Source organism: Anabas testudineus, chromosome 17 (assembly GCF_900324465.2).
Source record: "Anabas testudineus chromosome 17, fAnaTes1.2, whole genome shotgun sequence".
Taxonomy (NCBI): Eukaryota; Metazoa; Chordata; class Actinopteri; order Anabantiformes; family Anabantidae; genus Anabas; species Anabas testudineus.
Genome location: NC_046626.1, coordinates 22,413,581 through 22,434,989, shown reverse-complemented (window position 1 = coordinate 22,434,989; position 21,409 = coordinate 22,413,581). Strand labels below are relative to the sequence as shown.

At 33.7% G+C, this 21,409-nt stretch overlaps 1 protein-coding gene across 1 annotated transcript in view; it reads right to left on the bottom strand.

Moving 5' to 3' along the window:
• Positions 1-11,878, bottom strand: part of LOC113171509 (M1-specific T cell receptor alpha chain-like) — a 34,481-nt gene extending 22,603 nt beyond the window's left edge. Inside the window, exon 1 of the mRNA XM_033326418.1 lies at positions 11,824-11,878. Within this exon, the coding sequence (XP_033182309.1) occupies positions 11,824-11,863 (40 nt within the window). The 5' untranslated portion in view covers positions 11,864-11,878. The remainder of the gene's footprint in view (positions 1-11,823) is intronic.
• Between the last annotated feature and the right edge of the window lie 9,531 nt (positions 11,879-21,409).

Below are 21,409 nucleotides of genomic sequence, written 5' to 3'. Positions count from 1 at the left end.
GATTAATTGTTTTAGTGAGAAACTGTGTTTGACTGAATTTTCTTTTACTCTATTCTGCTTCCTAGTTTGAAATAAAGCATTTAAACGTGTATCAGCACTGGTTTCCACATTTTATCTGGTTCCTTTTCCAAAGAAGATTTTATATCCAGCGACAGTAGTTGCACAACCCCATGCACCATAAAAAAAACAACTACATTGATCAACTTAATGTAATATAGTTTTAGCATTAGACACATCTGTCTGGTTATAACAACATTATTTTTTATTTAAATGTAGTGATTTATGATTTACTTTATGTATCAAATGTAAATGGGAATATTTAGTGTCAGCAGACATAGTGAACAAACTGGTAAAAGAACTAGTTTTAGATTAGTTTTTTGTTAAACCTTTTAAAGCTTTTAAAGACACGATATTTAAATATTATCTTCTACTCACTGGGCTCAATGGTTAATCTGGTGCCACGTCCAAAGAAGATCCTGTATGAACTTCCACTAGTCACACAACATGAAGCATCATAACACAAACTCCATGTTCGAAAAAAAGTGAATTATTCTAATCGTAGTCATAGCGACTCAACTTTAAGATCAGACATATTCTCAGAATCACCATCAAACTTAATAGTTTAGTCTGAATTCCAGTTGACAAAATATGAAGCTTGTTTATCAGATGAATAACCTATTGACAGATATGATTCATCAAAACAAGGCTAATTTTAAAGAAGTTTCTTTAAAACGTTAGTTAATAGAACTTACTGGGTTCAATGTTTAATCTGGTTCCACTTCCAAAGATGATTTTTTGATTCACATTAGTCACACAGCATGAAACTGCAGAACACAAACTGAATGGGACAAACTGAACCAAATTTAATTTAGAAATTCAGCTTTTTTCGCTTTTAGTAAAATTATAGTTTTAACGTTTGAGATCTTTGAATTGTTAGTGTCCAGTTAAAAGCCCTGGTCACTTTGTTCGATAAAATAAATATATGTCATGAATCTATATCATAAACTAGATTAAATGTTATAATAGTACAATATTAAATCTAAAATTTTTCACATGCTCAAACTGAGTTTGTTTTTAAGATGCTTTATAAAAAAAAAAAAAACAGCAACATTTATGATTTATGTTAGTACTTACTAGCTTCAATTATTAATCTGGTTCCACTCCCAAATATGATCTTAGTTCCACCTCCAGAATTCACACATCATGAAGCATCATATCAAAAACTCAACAGAGAACAACTGACTGACCAACTAGGCTCAATTTAAAAAACTGTTTTTCCAATTTCACTATAAATTAAACAAAATAATAAACTTTGAACTGTACATTTACGATGTGTTTTGGTGTAAAATTCTTTTTACATTTAGTCATTTGTCCGACGCTTTTATCCAAAGCAACTTACAAGTAAGTTACAAGACAAAGGCAGCTGGGATTCAAACCCCAGCCTCCTGTATGGATGGTGACAATCTTATCCACTATGCTAACCAATGTATATATAATTTAACATTATATTTATTTTAAATATTTTAGTCTCACAAAACAGACTTAACTTAAACAAAAAACAGCATCCAGATAAAGCACAGCATCTTTATAACGGGACTGTAAAAGTTATAGTATAGCTACGTTTTGTACCTGGTGCCGATGTTACAAATATGAATTATATCAGTACTCACTGGGTTCGATGCTTAATCTGGTTCCACTTCCAAAGAAGATCTTATTTGGATTCACAGTATTCACACAACATGAATCACCATAACACAAACTATGAGGTGACGAACTGAACTAAGCAAAACTCAAATTAAATTTAAAGGTAAATATTCTTTGATTTGATTTTAGTAATTGCTACTAATGAGGCATTTCCATGAATGCTTACTTTCCATTGCAATCAGCATTTAGATACTTTTAGATGTGTCGATTTGATCATACTTCATTTTTAGTGACTTTCTGAAAAGCTCATCAGTCAAGCCAATTAACTAACACAACACGAAAACAAATAATCATCTATATTGTAATGACACAGGCAAACCTTTCTTTTAAAGATACTCAGTATATTATTGCTATAAAATCTTTTTGTACTCACTTAGTTCAAGAGTTAATCTGGTTCCACGACCAAAGATCGTCTTACTTCCACCTCCAGTATTCACACAACACGAAGCATCACAACACAAACTCAGTGGTGATGAACTGAACCAAACTTCATTTAGAAAACTAAATATGCAAACATTAGGTCCTCTCACATACTTGGCACTTTTACATGTGTGAATTTTTCAGAGAAAACTGCTGTTTTCAGTAAAAAAACAAAAAGCTGTTTCAGCACTAATGATCAACGACTAATGATGGTTGGTTTAAAGATACTCTAAACAGTAGGTTTTAGTCATTTCTTTTACTTTGTCCGATATAAAGTATAACTAAAGTAAATGAATTAATAAATCAACTGAATTATTTGTGTTATTCAAACACTTTTCTGATTGTGTTTGTTTTCAGTGTCTAATGTTAACGTTCATCATCTTCACAAAACAAGTTTGAATCTAGAAGAAAACTCTTCAAACTGCATCATCCATAAAAAATTGTTAAATGTCATAGATTTCACACTAAATATAATCTATATCAGTACTTACTGGGTTCAACAGTCAATCTGGTTCCTCTGCCAAACTCTTGTTTATTTTGGTTTGTATTCACACTGCAGGAAGCTTCATTACACAAACTCAGCCAGTTCTAAATTAACCAACTTAATATAAAAGACTATTTACTTCAATTGAGACTCCTAAGCAGTTAAAGTCAGGCCCTACATTATAATGAAAGATTATACAGTACAAAATATACAGTAGATAGATCTAGATATAGATGTGATAAAGTCAGTGCTGCCATCAGAACGTCTTTAATCTTTGTTTTAGCTGGAAAATAATTTTCTTATTTATGTTGATTTGTGTTGACATCACAATCCTGATGGTTTGGGGGAATAATTTCATCTTTCAACAGATGTTATCTGATAACTGGACTTCTTACTCTTCTGATCTGAGATGTGTTCCATATAAATAATTTTTGTGTTTTCAAGCCATATCATATAAATAAATCTAGAATTTAAATCTATATCAGTACTTACTCGGTTCAGTGTTTAGTCTGGTTCCGCTGCCAAAAACTATCTTTCTATTCCCAGTATTCACACAACATGAAGCACCATAACATAAACTCAGCAGTGATGGACAGAACCAAACTTCATTTGGGAAACGGACATTCTTAAATTGCACTTAAATAAAAGAAAAATAATCTAATTTGATTTTAAAATAACTGTGTCTGTAGCTACTAGTTAAGACTTCAGGATAAACGACTTTTTCAAAGTGACCAAATAAATACTATGTATTATTACTCACTGGGCTCAACGATTAATCTGGTTCCACTTCCAAAGAAGATCTTATCTGCAGCTCCAGTATTCACACAACATTAAACTCCATGACTCAAACTCAGCAGTGATAAACTGAACCCGACTTCATTTAGAAAAAGATGATTTTCCATTGTCCTTACAGGTTATTATTTACTCAATAGGGCTATCATTTTGAGAATATTTATTGTATTCCTACTTGTAGTTTTTTTTTTTTCTATATCAGAATTTACTGGGTTCAACAGTTAATCTGGTTCCACTTCAAGAAATTATTCTGTATGCATTTTAACCAGCCACACAATGTGAACTTTGAATTCTAGTCACATAAATAATGCTGCATTTTGTGTTTGTATTTATATCCTAATGAAAATTTACATACAACTGACTGACCAACTAGGCTCAATACAATAGTTATTTTTCCCACATTTCTATAATTTCAATACAGCAATTCTATAATTTATATGATTAAATATAGATTAGCAAATAAAAAAATGCCCCCTGAATATTTATGGCCTGTATCAGTACTCACTGGGTTCAACAGTTAATCTGGTTCCACTTCCAAAGATGATCTTTTGATTTCCAGCATACACACAGTATGAAGCACTATAACACAAACCCAGCAGTGGCGAACTAAACTAAACCCCATTCAGAAAACTGACTTTTAAACTTTACACTTTGACATTAACCATATATTAGAGTTGCTGATGTGTTTTATTGTCAATGATGTGAATTTATAAATTGACATTTCTGGTCTGTACGATCTCACCTGACACATTGTTAGTTAACTTTAAATCAGCAGCTTGTTTTCCTTGTGTAATGTGGAGATTACACTGTTGCTTTCTGATGGTTTTAATTATATTACTTACTGGGTTCAACGTTCAATCTGGTTCCACTTCCAAAGATGACTTTAAATTGACTTGTACCAGTCACACAATGTGCAGCATCCTAACATAAACTCATCATTGCCAAATTGATCCAAACTTTATTTTAAAAAAAGTATTTTTACAACTTAGATTTCATTTCAGTCTGATTTTTATTTTTATTAATTTGATTTAGGATTAGTCAATGAGCCAAATTCAGATGCATTTTATTATTTTTGACATGATAAACTGTCTACAATTTATTAATTTATTTAAGCCTTTAATTTTTTATGTATTATTTACAGACAGTTTTTTTAGTTCCTGACATTTTGGAAAACTTTATCTGAAAACTTGTTTTATACCAAATGACTTCCTTTTCTACTTTTATTGCATTTTTGATTTTACGAGCATAAAGAGTCAACGTGTTTGTAGTTTCATCTTTACTGCTACAAAACTTTGCTTTTAAAATATATTAATAAAAATATTGAACAGAGGTACTCACTGGGTTCAATATTTAATCTGGTTCCTCTTTCAAAGATGAGCTTATTTTGATTTGTACCAGTCACACAACATGATGCACCAGAGCAGAAACTCAGCTGGTCTAAACTGAACCACACTTCATTTAAAAAACATGATTAATACTAAAATTAAAGTTATTCCTATAATTATAATAAACGTATATACTGGTGAATTAGAAATAAAAAGTAAATGTGGCCCATTAAAGCATTTAGTCTACAGCAGTTTATTTTATCACCGTCATGAAAGTCTTGAAAATGAAAAATCGTCTTTAAAAGTTTATTTTACAGGATGATTCTGAATTTTATGAGTTCCTTTTTTGGCTAAATCTTGTGATCCTGAAGGATCAAATTAGTAAATGTTTAGAGCCTAACTAAATGTAACTTAATACAACACTTCTCACTTAAGTTTAGCTATACAAGTTATTTTCTTTTAAATCTGTTCCAAAACCATCAGGTCTGAGATTTTTATCAGTACTTACTGGGTTCAATAATTATTCTGGTGCCACTTCCAAAGATGATCTTGTTTGCAGCATTCACACAGCAAGAAGCACCACAACACAAACTCATCCAGCTAATAAACTGAACCAAACTTTTTTCTCTGTTGATTCCATTTGATCATCTCCGTCATAACTATTATACTCAAATACACGTTTTATTCATCGAGTCCTGCTTTTATGTACAGTTTCAGCATCATGATAGTTTTATATGTAAAACACTGTTGGTTTGTTTTTTAAAGAAACTCCATTTAAAACCTTCCTAACAACAAATATCTGTACTTACTGGGTTCAACAGTTAATCTGGTTCCAGTTCCAAAAATCATCTTTGATAAACCTCCAGTTTTCACACAACACGAAACATCACAACACAAACCCAGCACAGACCAACTAAACCACACTTAGAGTGAAAACTAAAAATCCCATGTTATACAAATATCCAGACCTGATTTAAAATAGTTTAATTAAAATATTCATTATTTTTTACATTAAATGATTGATTTCTGTTTCAGACACTATAAACTGAAACCAAACCGTTTTATCACTGATCTTGTGATTAATGCAGCTTCCTGACAATAGTTGGTTTCTTGTTTTTATAATTTATATCATGTGAAAAGGTTTTTAAAGATGATCCATGTAAAAACAAATAGAATCTAATTCTGTACTCACTGGATTCAACAGTTAATCTGGTTCCACTTCCAAAGAGGATCTTCTGAGCCCCAGTATTCACACAGCATCAAGCATCATAACACAAACTCAGCAGAGACCAGCTGAACCAGATTTAATGTGAAAACTCTGCTTTTTGAACCACCACTAAAAATAAAATGTGATCTTTAATCATTAACCGTCTATTAGAGACAGTTAGGTGTTTCAGTGTTGCTGCTCTAATTTTATTGACTATTTCCAACTCTCTTAAAGTACATATTCACTATGCTTCTTATGAAGACAATCTATAATGAAATTATTTATTTATATAACATTAATGTAGAAACTGCAGCATTATCCTGACACTGAATTTTTTTTTTCTACTTTTATCCACTTACTTGGTTCAACATTTAATCTGGTTCCACTTCCAAAGACCATTTTAGCTGCACCTCCAGTATTCACACAGCACGTAGCAACATAACAGAAACTCAGCAACTGACACCAACTGAACCAAACTTCATTTAAGAAAACATCATTTTAACTTTCATTAAAAAATGTACTGCTGCTTCTAGAAAATAAATACATTTATAAATATACTATATTAATTATTTGATAATTGTTGTGAGACCGTTTGAGAGTTTCTTTTTGTTATGATCTGTTGGAGTTTAAATAAACAACACATCATCTGTATTTTCCAACACACAATAAAAAAATGACTTACTGTGATTAACATGAAGTCTTGTGCCACTTCCAAAGATCATTTTGTCAACACCGGAGCCGTATGTCCCACAGTCTGAAGACTTACTGAACAAACCTGGCCTACTCAGATCTGCATCATCACTCAGTTTCATACTTTTACTTTTATCTTCATGATTTTTCTCCAATTTTTTAATGAACAATTAGTGAGTTTTTGTGCTGTTGTTAAATGTTTATCTACCACTGGATGTGTATCAGGACTTACTGAGTTCAATCGTTAATCTGGTTCCAGTTCCAAAGATGAGCTTATATCTACCATCATTCACACAAGATGAAGCTTTGTCACAAAAACACGATGAAACAAACCAGACTTCATTGAGAAAACTAAAGAAATTTATTTTTCTTCTAAACTAAATTTGACTACTTCTAATTTAATACCAGAAACGTTATGTAGTTAGTTGTATTTGTTTAGTTTGTTTAAATAATGTTTAGGGTTTTTATCAGTACTTACTGGGTTCTACAGTCAATCTGGTTCCATCTCCAAAAATTATCTTTGTTGCTGTACCAGCATTCACACAACATGACGCACCACAACACAAACACGGCAGTGACGGACCGAATTTAACTTCAGTAAGAAAACGTAAGATTAAGATTTTTATCTTTCTAAAGTAAATAGACACTTTCTATCTAGTAAAAAACAACATTTTGATTTTTAATAAATAACCATATAAACAGATATTATATCAGTTTATGACTTTACCTCTTCACAGCTGTTTTATATTATTAGAATGAGATATTCAGAATATTCTAATATAATTATTTTCTACTTATAACTAACTTATTCTTTTAATCAATGTAATAGATTGCAACTCATAAAAACAACAACAAAAAAATTGAATTGAAAATAAATGTTCTCTTATTGAAGCTGCATATAATAAATACCAAAAATGATACTTATAATACTAGTTAGTATCAGTACTTACTGGATTCTATATTTAATCTGGTTCCACTTCCAAAGACGAGCTTAGTTACACCTCCAGTATTCACACAACATGAAGAACCATAACACAAACTGAACTAACATGTCTGAAATATTCCACAGTTGTGTAAAGTGATGTGTTTAATTTTAAGATAACTTGTGTAAATAATTAGTGAATTTCTCCAGATAGAATTTTGGAATTACATCAGTACTTACTAAGTTCTAGGATTAATCTGGTTCCACTTCCAAAGATGATCTTATTAAATCCACCAGTCATCACACAACATGAAGCATCACAACACAAACTCAGCAGAGACCAACTGAACCAAACTTCATTTAGAAATGTAGCATCTTTACACACAAGTTAAAGTGACATGCACGGTAAAGCTACTGAATAAAATTATGATGATCAGTTTACGTATTTAGATTACGTGACATTTTATCTTCAAATTTCAGTTTTAAAATATCTTTATTTTTTTAGCTTTATTGTTTTTTATTATAAGTCTGGTTTCTAAGCATGCATTGTATGAGTAAGTTTTCTGATCATTACTTACTGGATTCTATGTTTAATCTGGTCCCACTTCCAAAGATCAGCTTATTTAGACCTCCAACATTCACACAGCATCAAACACCCTCACACAAACTCCAGGGTGATGAGCTGAACCAAACTTTAGCTTATTTATTACAGTTTAGTTAGAAATGCAAATGTTGTTTGAAGTTAAATGTAATAAATGGAAGTCATAAGGTTTATTGTGCAGTCGACTTATTGATGACATATTGATGCACCTATTGTGATTTACATTTTACAGTAAGTGTGTGTTAATATTATGATCACATCTTTTATTTCTGTAAATAAACATTTTTTGACCTCTGTTTTCACTGGAGGATTTTTCAGCTGAAGTTTTACATAAACTCTGAACACAGGTTCAGTTTGATTGTAAAGATTCTTCATATCAAGATCATTTAGGATCTACACACATACAGTAGTATGTATGAGTACTCACTTCTGATCATTACTTACTGGATTCTATGTTTAATCTGGTCCCACTTCCAAAGATCAGCTTATTTAGACCTCCAACATTCACACAGCATCAAACACCATCACACAAACTCCAGGGTGATGAGCTGAACCAAACTTTAGCTTATTTATTACAGTTTAGTTAGAAATGCAAATGTTGTTTGAAGTTAAATGTAATAAATGGAAGTCATAAGGTTTATTGTGCAGTCGACTTATTGATGACATATTGATGCACCTATTGTGATTTACATTTTACAGTAAGTGTGTGTTAATATTATGATCACATCTTTTATTTCTGTAAATAAACATTTTTTGACCTCTGTTTTCACTGGAGGATTTTTCAGCTGAAGTTTTACATAAACTCTGAACACAGGTTCAGTTTGATTGTAAAGATTCTTCATATCAAGATCATTTAGGATCTACACACATACAGTAGTATGTATGAGTACTCACTGTATTCTATGATTAGTCTGGTTCCACTTCCAAAGATGATCCTATTTTGATTTCCAGTAGTCACACAGCATTAAGCTTCATGTCATAAACCCAGAACTAAACTGAACTTCATTTACAAAACTGGACATTTAAAGATTTTCAAATAAACTTCTTTAACAAATGGAGCCAGTTTGATCTGATCTTTTATATTTATATATATATATATATATATATATATACACACATATATATATTTGACACACATATAATTTATGTCTTTCATTAAATGTGTTCATTCTATATGAAATAAGGACCCGTACTCACTGGGCTCAGTGATTAATCTGGTTCCACTTCCAAAGAAGATTTTGTATTGGTTTGCACCAGTAGTCACACAGCATGAAGCTCCATAACAAGAATTCAGCACACGATTTATTTGATTAGGTAATTTTATCACATAAATAAGCAGCTATTTGCTTCTAACACGATAATCAGAATTAGAATGTATTTATATTCTATTTAGTTCAGAGTGTGTTTTAGTGATGATGCTCTTCAACAATCGTTTCCTAATTGATATATTTATCAGGATTATCATTGTCCTTTGTGTTTGAATGTTGTTGTTTTTTTATGGGAGTTAGATCAACACGTTTTAAAACTTTAATTTAACATTTGGACCAGTTCGCCTGTTCACTCCTCAACATTTCCTAATAATAAACAATAAAAAACGCTTTACTTACTGTTGTTAACATGCAGCTTTGTGCCACTTCCAAAAATGATCTTCCTATCAGACGTGAATGTCACACAGTGTGAAGGTTCAGTCCATAAACCGGACTTTAGCAAACAGCGTAGACAGAGCTCAGCTTTACTGAGAAGCTCATTCTTACAAACTGAGGCCACGTAAAACAGATTCAATGTGATTCAAAATTTAGGTGAATTCTCACTGAACCTCAGATCTATAATCTATATCAGTACTTACTGGGTTCTACGGTTATTCTGGTTCCACTTCCGAAGAAGATCTTATATACACTAGTCACACAACATGAAGCTACATAACAAAAACTCTGCAGATTGACAATCTGAGCCAAACTCCATTAAGAAAAACCTCATTTTAAAAAGTGACTGAATAATTACAATCCAGCCACACAGCAAAGCTGCCTTTAGTTTCTTCTACATATAAATTAACACGGAATAAAGCAACTGAACAAAGATACAGAGTGTTTTTAGTGTTAGTTAATCTCTCTAGTATTATTTGTGTATGATTATCTCTGGTTTGTATTAATTGGTTTAAAACTGAAATATCTCTGAACATTTAAACCAGTTTGTTTAATCCTCAAGGGTTCCTACAGTCTGCATGCACAGAATGAAAGAATTTAACTTACAATGATTAACGCACAGTTTGGTGCCGCTTCCAAAGATCAACTTAAACCTGAAGTCATATGTCACAGTCTAAAGCCTCAGTTCATAAACCTGACTGATTCCACTCTGCAGTACAACTGCTGTACTGTACAGATGAAAGGTTGAACTTTTACAAATGTGACGTTGTTTAAACCTGTTTGTAACAAGTGTATTAGTTTTTTAAAATGTCACACCTGAGCCAAACTTCATTTAGAAAATACTGTGATTAAAATGTGACTGAACATTATGGAATAAAGCTTGTTCTCTGTTTTTGTCCAACAGTTACATTCTGACCACAGAATGAGAATTTAACTTACTGTTATTAACTTGGAGTTTGGTGCCGCTTCCAAAGATCAACTTGTTAACACCAGCTCCAGTTGTCACACAGTCTGAGGACTCAGTGCATAAACCTGACTGGCTCAACTTCACCCAGATTAAACAAGTAAAAGTTGGAGTTGTGTTCATTTGATAATAAATCGAAGAAATTGTTTTCATCCAACGTTACAATTTGATGCAGAACCAGTTTAAGTAATATTGGTCTGTATAAGTACGTACCAGGTTCAGTGGTTAATCTGGTTCCACTTCCAAAGACCAACTTAGTTCCAGTAATCACACAGCATGAAGAACCATGACACAAACAGAGCACTGACAAACGGAACCAAACTCCATGAAGAAAAATATCAACTTCTAGTCCTGCAGTCACACATAATACAAATATATCATTATAATCATTTTTTTGTAACTTACTGTCATTAACAAGAAGTTTGGAGCCACTTCCAAAGATAATCTTATTACCACCAGAGTATGTCACACAGTCTGAGGTGTCAGTCCATAAACCTGACTGACCCAACTGCAGCAGAACTGAACTGATCTTCCAGGTCAAATAAAAAACTATTTAACTTACTTCTTAAACATATCAAATGATTCATTTCCATCACTGTCAGCAGCTGTGAAGTCATCAGAAAGTTCAGTCACCATCAACTTTCATGTTGGAAATACTTGATAAAGTAACAGACTTACTGGACTGAACCACTAACAGACCCAGAACCAAAGATGATCCGGTCACGTCCACCCACAGTCACACAACATATAAGAGCCAAACAGAAACAGACTCACTCTTCCTTCAGTCTGCAGCACAACAAACTCTATTTTAAAAAAGAATCTTTATCAGTACTTACTGGTTTCTATGTTTAATCTGGTTCCACTTCCAAAGATCAGCTTGTTTCCACCTCCAGTATTCACACAGCATCAGGAACCATAACACTAACCCAGCAGTGACAGCCTCAACCAAACTTCATTCAGAAAAATGTTGAATTTAAAGTCTGACTAAATGATTATTGAACATTTAAACTATAGTTAACTTTTTACTCTCAAAGTTTCCTACAGCCACAGATTTAAAATAATTTTACTTACTGTCATTAACATGGAGTTTGGTGCCGCTTCCAAAGACCATTTTAACACCAGAGCCAGATGTCACAATAAAGCTCATTTACCTGTTTCTGCCAACAGTTACATTCTGACCACAGAATGAGAATTTAACTTACTGTTATTAACTTGGAGTTTGGTGCCGCTTACAAAGATCAACTTGTTAAAACCAGCTCCAGTTGTCACACAGTCTGAGGACTCAGTCCATAAACCTGACTGACTCAACTGCAGCAGAACTGAACTACAGTCCAGATCAAACAAAGGCAAATCACAATTCACATTCAACTAATTATAAAGATTTTTTAGACTGGATTGAACAAGGCACACGCTTGTTTGTATGTAATCTGCTTTGTAAAATTCTCAATACAAAAATTGTTTTTACCGTCGGTACTTACTGGGTTCAATAGTTAATCTGATTCCGCTTCCAAAAAAGATCTTATACCCGGTATTCACACAGTGTGAAGCTCCGTAACATAAATCCAGCAGTGACAACTTAAGTCAATCATCATTTAGAAAATACCACATTTAAAATCACATTAAATCTTTAATTAATTAAATAAATATCGATTCCTATAACCTATAAATTTTCACCATAAAATGAGAAGAATTCAACTTACTGTCATCAACATGAAGTTTTGTGCCACTTCCAAAGATAATCTTGTAATTACCAGAACCGTCTGTCACACAGCCCGAGGCCTCAGTACATAAACCTAACTTTATGTTCTTTATGTTTCATATGCTCATTAATCAAAAATATCTACTGTCAGCAGCTGTGAACTCTTCAAGTTGTGTTACCAACAGTAAATATGTCAACATTACTTAAAGGGGGTATTTACCGGACAGGACCACTGACACAAATCCAAAACCAACAATGGGTCAGTCAAAAACAAACAAGCATTCAGTTTCCTACAACAGAAAAAACTGATCTCTAAATATTTGATGAGACAAAGGCATTGAAACTCAACCTTTTACATCGTGCACATTTAGACACTTAACGTCTTTTTGCTGCAGATTGTTTTTGGTGTTTATCAGAACTTACGGACTTCAGCGATTAATCTGGTTCCGCTTCCAAATATCGTCCTAGCTCCAGTATTCACACAGCATAAAAAACCATAACACAAACTCTGCACAGACACACTGGACCAAACTGAACTGAGAAAAATACCATTTTTAAATATGACTGAATAATTACAGTCCCGTCTATGAAATATTTAATAATAGATTTTATAACTCTATATAGTGTATTATAATATATTAATAATTAAATTTGATTTACTGTGTATGAACATTTGTTAAACTAATGAAAATAATTTATCTTCCTTACTGTTATTAACATGGAGTTTGGTGCCACTTCCAAAAATCACCTTGTCACCACCAGAAGCATACGTCCCACAGTCTGAATCCTCAGGACACAAACCTGACAGACTCACTGTCGTCCTGCTTAAACTAAAATTTATATTTTCCTGACCTGTGACCAAACGTCAGTTTATTGCATAAAACACATTTGAATCAACAATCTTAACACAAGATGATTAAAAACCAATATTTCATGTTTCTGCAATGTTCTAATGTACTAATCCCGTAATACTACAAATTAATAAAAAAAAAAAAAAAAAACGCAAGTAATATTGTTAATCTAACTATTCATTAATTACTAATCAGCACTTACTGGGTTCAATGGTTAATCTGGTTCCACTTCCAAAAAAGATCTTATTTGCAGCATTCACACAGTGCGACACACTCTGACACAAACTCAGCTGGCAAATTAACCAAACCTCATTTTGAAAATTACAATTTTTCACTACAGAGTAAAGTTACTCAACAGGTGAGTGATTCCAAATACTTTGAATACTTCTGATGTGTGTGTACATAAGTAATATTCAAAGTTTTCAGTTTTTCTACTTTGAACGAACATTTAAAGCAGTCCGTCTGTTCACTCCTGGATATTTTTACCACTGATTGAAAAAAATTAACTTACTGTCATTAACGTGTAGTTTTATGCTGCTTCCAAAGATCATCTTACCCCCAAACCCTGATGTCACACTGTCTGAAACGTCAGGACATAAACCTGACTGATTCGACCATGGTCCACAATAATAAAAACAAATGTATTATTTTAACCCACCTAATCAAATATGTTCAGCCATTAAAGAATTCTGTCACCAACGTCTTTTTCAAACATAAGTAAACAGGACTTACTGGACTGAACCACTAACACAGATCCAGAACTGAAGATGAGTTTCTCACGTCCACCAACATTCACACAGCATGAAGGCACCAGACAAAAACCTCACTCAGCCGTCAGACTGCAGCACCAAACTCTGCTTTACTTCAATGATCTGATTCATTTTCCCCAGATCGTCTTCTATAACTTTTAAAACTCAACGTGAGCCAACACCATTTAGAAAATGTCATTTTTAAAACCTGAATAAATCATTAGTGAAACATTGAAACCAGAAAACTTACTGTCGTTAACATGAAGTTTTGTGCCGCTTCCAAAGACCAGCTTGTCATTAGAGCCGTATGTCCCACAGTGTGAAGCCTCAGGACATAAACCTGACTGACATCAGATCATTCAGACGAAGCCTGATTTATTTAACGGACATATGTTTTGTTTTTTTAAAAACTGCAGTTAAAGTAATAAACATTTGAGATGATCACAGATATTTACAGCGACTTAAAGGGTGAATTTAAACTTTGGTTTATTTCAGTCTGGTTAAATAAACCTGGTTTAAACGTCTCTGAGTTTAACACGTGAAATAAAAACATTTTTTTTATATTTCTATTTCTTTGCAATATACTAATCTCCTATGTGAATAAACATGTATTTAATTATAATGTTATATCCAAAACAAAATGATAATTTATATTACATATTAAATATATTTGATTTACTGAGAATATTCTGTTTTTGGACAGAAAGGCTCCAACTGAGCTGTTGAATTTATAAATGTGTAAAACAATATTGGTAAATTTATTATGTATATATTATTATACTAAATTGTTTTTAGGGTTGTTCCACGTAAATAATATATTGTTCTTGATCAGTACTTACTGGGTTCTACATTTAATCTGGTTCCACTTCCAAAGATCAACTTATTAAATCCTCCATCAGTCACACAACACGAAGCCTCGTAACGTAAAGTCAGCACAGAAGAACTGAACCAAACTTCATTCAGAAAACAGAACAGTTGATTCAAAGGTGTTAAACTCACTCATATCATTATTTTAACATTCACATCTTTATCAACTTTTTGGTAAAATTGTGGTTATAGGTCTGAAGCAGCACTTACTGGGTTCTATGGTTAATCTGGTCCCACTGCCAAAGAAGATCTTAACTCCAGTATTCACACAGCATGAAGCTGCATAACACAAACTCAGCAGTGACATTTTTAACCAAACGTAACTGAGAAAACTATGATTTCCACAGAACTGGACATTTACAGTCACACTCAGAAGTTGTCATTTCTGCACAAATCAAAATATAAATCGTGTTCAGAGTAAAGATTTTAGTGATGATGTTCTCACTAAGACTTTCATACTTTTTGTATATTTACAGTTTTAAAACTGAGCTTTTCTAAGTTGAACCAACATTTAAAAAACTTTTTTTTCCTATTCACTCCTGATCAGTTCTTGTATTTTACTGGTCACCACAGAATTTAACAAATCTCACTTACTGTCATTAACAAGTAGTTCTGTGCCACAAACCTGACTGACCCGACCCCACAACAAATCTGCACCAGGGTTCAGATTAAATCAAAACTAACGTTCTTTTCTCCTTGTTGTGAGACTGAAGTACAACAAACTCCACTTTTAAAATGATAGAACAAAGATTCAGTGTGGATTTAAACTCAGACTTAGCTCAACATTTCACTTTTAGATAGAGTTTAATCATGACAGGTTTTAACCAGGCCCAGTCTTTTTCTAAGCCATTTGCTTTTTTGACCCATTTAAATAATTATTGTTGGTGTCAGTACTTACTGGGTTCAATGATTAATCGGACTCCACTTCCAAAGATCAACTTGTATCCACCAGTATTCACACAATACGAAGCTCAGTAACACAAACGCAGCAGTGACAGCCTGAACCAAACTTCATTTAGAAAATGCCACATTTATATAATTCCTGAATGACCATTGAACATTTTGTTCGTCTGCTCACTCTTTGTTTCTCACAGTCAGATTTGTACCACAGAATTTAACTTACTGTCATTAACATGGAGTTTGGTGCCACTTCCAAAGATCATCTTGTTATTACCAGAGGTGTAAGTCACACAGTCTGAAACCCCAGTTCATAAACTGAGTGACTGGATTTCATGCAGATTAAATAAATAATCTGGAGTTGTCTTGTTATGTTGTCTTGCTTCCTGAATATTACATTTGATGATAATTTAAAGGAATCGTTTCCATTCAACGTTACAATTTATCAGCACTTACTGGGTTCAGTGCTTGATCTGGTTCCACTTCCAAAGACCAACTTAGTTCCAGTAATCACATAGTGTGAAGAACCATAACACAAACAGTGCACTGACAAACTGAACCAAACTCCATGTAGAAAAATATCATTTTTTCAGTCAAACATAAATTTGACTGAATTTAACTGACGTCCTGCAGTGAAATATCTACAATATGCCATTGAAATCAGTTTTTTTTTCAGTTAAAATACTTTAACTTACTGTCATTAACATGAAGTTTGGTGCCACTGCCAAAGATCATCTTGTAAATACCAGTTCCAGATGTCACACAGTCTGAAGCCTCAGTCCATAAACCTGACTGACTCGACTGAAGCAGAACTGAGCCATCATCTAAAAACTTTAACTGTCTCACTTATCATTCAGACTAAACTCTGCTTTGAAAAGGAGCTAAAGTAAGAAGATAGAAAACAAAAACTATTAAAAATCAGACCAAACAAAATCATCATGACAGAAACACATTCAACTTCAGACACTTTTCTACCGCTTCACTTCTAAAAAGATCATTTGCAACTTCACATGCTTTTATTTTGTTGCAGATTGATTTTGAAAACATTAAATATGAATAATATTTCTAATAATGTCAGTACTTACAGGGTTCTATGGTTAATTTGGTTCCACTTCCAAAGATCAACTTGTTCACACCAGTATTCACACAGCGTGAAGAACCATAACACAAACACAGCAGTGACAAACTGAACCAGACTCCATTCACAAAAACATAATTTTTACATTTGATTGAATAACTACTTTCCAGTCACATGGTACCAAAGCTGCTGTTTGTTTTTTGTATAATTATATTATTAGAGTTTTCTGGCTCATCAACACATGGTTCAGACATTTAACCTTCAGATAATTCTGAGCTCCTGAGTCAGATCTTTCTTTCTTTAGTTTACATTATGAATGTTACTTAGCTTTAAGAAAGATTCTGCCATTTATTCTGTAAAACAAAGTTTGTCACTTACTGCTTTCAATATTCAGTTTGGCTCCTCGTCCAAATACAATCTTCCATCCTCCAGATGAAGAAGTCACACAGTGTTTCTGTCCTCACACAAAATCTGACTCCGACATTATCAACTTAACGCGTCTTAAAAATCTTACAGGCTCAATTTAAAATGATTTCATCATCATCTAGATGAAATATTAAGAAAAAAGACTTTTTATTACTGAAACCATCAGTTTTGGTTTTATTTATGATTTGATGCGAAAACTTTTAAAGCATCTTTTTACTGATGTGGTTCTGGTTTATTTTGATGTTTCATGTGAATTATCTGGTTTTTAAACATCTTGTCAGCTTTTGATATCGTATTTTATAAATTCATTGGATTTAACTTCTCAAATATAGAAATTTCTATTAGTACAGCAAAAATTGAAAAACAGATGAAACTCACTGGACTCAACTGTCACTTTGGTTCCAGACCCAAACAGGATTTTGTCGTAGCCTCCACTTTTCACACAGTGTCGAGTGGCAGCACGAAAACCTCAAACTGTAACAGCTCAGTTTCTGTCTGAAGCCTAAAACTAAAAATCATCTGCGATGCGATTTCTGACTAAAGGAGCAGAAAGACAAATGTTTTTAGATTCGGTTCAGAGCTTCAGAAGAAGATGGAGACAATAGAAACCCTAATTTAATTAGTGTTTTTAAATTTAAATACGTCACATGAAACAAGTTTCCAGTAATAAATGAATAAATGCAGCAGCTCCTCCATCGTATCAAGTCACATTTCTACATTAGTGAAGCCGATAAAGGATTTGGTGTTTTAACCAGAGTAAAGTAAAGAGAAAAGAGAGCAGCACACTTACAGGTCTCCACAGTCAGTTTAGATCCAGCTCCAAACAGGATCTTATCATGTCCAGATCCTTTCACACAGCAACACACACGCTGTCAAAAACACATCCTGACAGACACGACTAGCATCCCCAAGATAAACTGAAACTGCTTATTAGCAGAATCATTTAAACATTCTCAAAACTCACGATGATCCAGAATCATGTTCTGATTAATCACTAAAGTCCATCGTGAGTTTTTAAGCTGCTGATTCAGTCTCGACTGTAAAAACACAAAGTTTCTGCTGTGAACTGAGAATATTCCTGATTTTTGTTTTTTATTATTCTGTGTTTTCTTACTTGATCCAACAGTGAGTTGAGTTCCCAGACCAAAGATCATCCTCTGTCCTCCTCCAGTTTTCACACAGCAGGAAACACTTTAGCAAAAACTATCAGATCACAAAGATCCAGAACCAACAACAACTACAAATGTGAAAACGTTTCTTCAACAAACTGAAGCAGACTTCACTGAAACTTTTAATGTCACATTAAAAGTTGATTTTCTTATTTCTTCTCATTTTATTAGACACTAATGTGGAGAAAACCTGAACGCTGTGGATGATTAATTAAAGTCTTAATAAAATGATTACTACAGAGAAACTAAAACTCGTAATGAATTAAAGTAAAACTGAAGTTCAAAATGTAAATTATCGTCTTCCTCTTACGATTTGTGCTCCTTTGCGTTTTTTTCATTGTCCTCGCAGATATCTGCTGTTATTTAGTGAAACATGCAGAAGAAGAACTGTTCTTCATCAAACTCAGCGTCTACACAACTAAAGAAGAAGTTCTGCAGCATTCTTAGAAAATTCATGATGTCCATGTATAATTAGAAATAGATAATAAACCAATGATGTTTGAATCACATTTAAATAAGAAACTGTCTGCTGAAGTGTGAAAATGTTTTACTTTGGTTTTCAGAGTTTGAGCTGTGTCCTGACGCCACAATGAGCTGAGTTCTTCTCAGGAACTCAACCCACTGAAAACCTCCAGTTAACTCAGAACCCGGGTCCAGAGCTATTTCTACGAACGTCTTGAATCACGCTGATGATTCTGTTGGACATTTAAAGTGTTCTCATTATTCTCACTGTCCACTGTGATTAAAGGCCCAGTTCTTTTAGAAGGCGTCAGGTCACGTCACAGCGCTGATTTAAAAACAGTCAAACGAACAAATGATCATCTGTAATTTTCTTACCTGGTTCAACAACCAGTCGAGTTCCTTGTCCAAAAACCAGTTTCTCTGCACCAGTTCTCACACTGTGACTGACGCCTGACTAAAAACCTCATTCAACTTAAACTAAAATAAATCATATTTCTACCAAATCAAAAAGACGTTTGATACTGATGCAGTTTTTATTTCGGATCCTATTTGCGTTTTCACACTTTGAACCATTAAACCAGGTTTTACTGCTGCACCAGTTTAACTAACGACATCAGAGTTCAACCAGTGTTCACATTTAAACCAGATCATTTATTTTCGTTTTACAGAAACTCAGTTTTAAACCTGACAGAAACATTTCTCAGAGAAATGATCATCTCATGAGTTTTGTTCTGTTCAGTCGGACATTAATATCAAAATGCCGGTTTTTCAGTTTCAGCTGAACAACAAAGGTTTAAACGTTAAACTTACGGCTCTGGACGTTCAGTCTGCTGCCGGATCTAAACACCAGTTTACCATAACTCCCAGTATTCACACCGTGACACAGCACAGGACAAAAACTGCAGCCTCAGTGACGACTGAACACTAAACGAGCATCTCAAGATTTAACCATGGTTAGGGTTAGGATCAGTCTTAAACTAATAAATCGTGAAGAACTCCCCTCAGAAACATTTCTGCTTTAATCTTTTTGATGGTTCATCTTTTAAATGAACCACTGTTTTTCCTCCTGTTATCATTCTTCATACAAATCGCAGCCCAGTTTAATCATTTCCATTATTTTGATGTAAACTCACGACTCTGGACGTTCAGTCTGCTGCCGGATCCAAACACCAGTTTACGAGCTGCTCCCCCAGTATTCACACAGTGACAAACCACAGAACAAAAACTGATCCGAGTTCAGCCCCTTCCAGACTTTCTTCCAGAATTCTTACCTAATAAATCTGAACAACTAGAAACAAGTCATTAATTTTCTATATGTGATTTCATTTACCGATCATTTACTTTACTGCACTGATGCAACAGATCATTTGTTAAACTCACGACTCTGGACGTTCAATCTGCTGCCGGATCTAAACACCAGTTTATCAGCTGCTCCCCAAGCATTCACACCCCGACACAGCACAGGACAAAAACTGATCCAGCTCCTGTTCTTAACTCCACCTGATCCTGACCCACACTGTTCCTGATCCTGATCCACTGTTTTGTCTTAGAACTGAAGAGCTTTGGTGTTTCTGAGTCTGTGACAGAATCTGGAGTCGTTAAAATACAAGAACAAGTCTCAACTTACGACTCTGGACTTTTAGTCTGGTGCCGGATCCAAACATTAGTTTACTGGAGGAGCCGACTCCAGTTTTCACACCATGAGACACGACAGCACAAAACTGATGGAGTTCAACCATTAAAGTTCCAGATCCACAGTTTAACACAGACTAACCGTCCATCTTCAAACTCCCTCCTAATAAATCTGCTTCATTCTTTCAGTAACTAAACAGTCATCATGAGTCTTAAAGAGGTTTCTGTTCTATGATGATTATGTTGTGAACTATGGGTTAAAGTGTGACATGTTTAACTAGTTTTCTCTTTTGTTTTTTTAGATCTCTCATCATCATCTGTTGTTTTATTAGCATCATTGCTAACAGGTAACTATGGACAGGACTCAGTGTCCATAATAAATAAAGACATTCAGCGTCAGACGTGTATCTGCAGCGACTTCATGCAGTTTTCAGTTTGAGTTTTGAACATTAGACTGAAACAACGGAACGTGCCGAGATCATCCACAGGACAAAACACACACAGGACAAAAACTGGTTCAGCAAAAAAAAAAAAATCAATAAACCACCATTAAACATTTTCTCCCTGTTCTGTTTCTGCATTTGATTTATTTCTCACCTGACTCAACATTTAGTTGAATTCCTCTCCCAAACACGACCTTCTCTGTGCCTCTCGTCACACCGTGAATAACGACCGACTAAAAACCAGCAGTTAACTGAGTGTTCAGGGTCTTTTCTATAAACATCTCACGACTGTTGTTAAAAGCTCAGTTACAGTTAATCTAGAAAACATCAGGTTGTCACAGCAGCAAACTGTAAAAATAATAATGTTAGTTTCCATCTCACCTG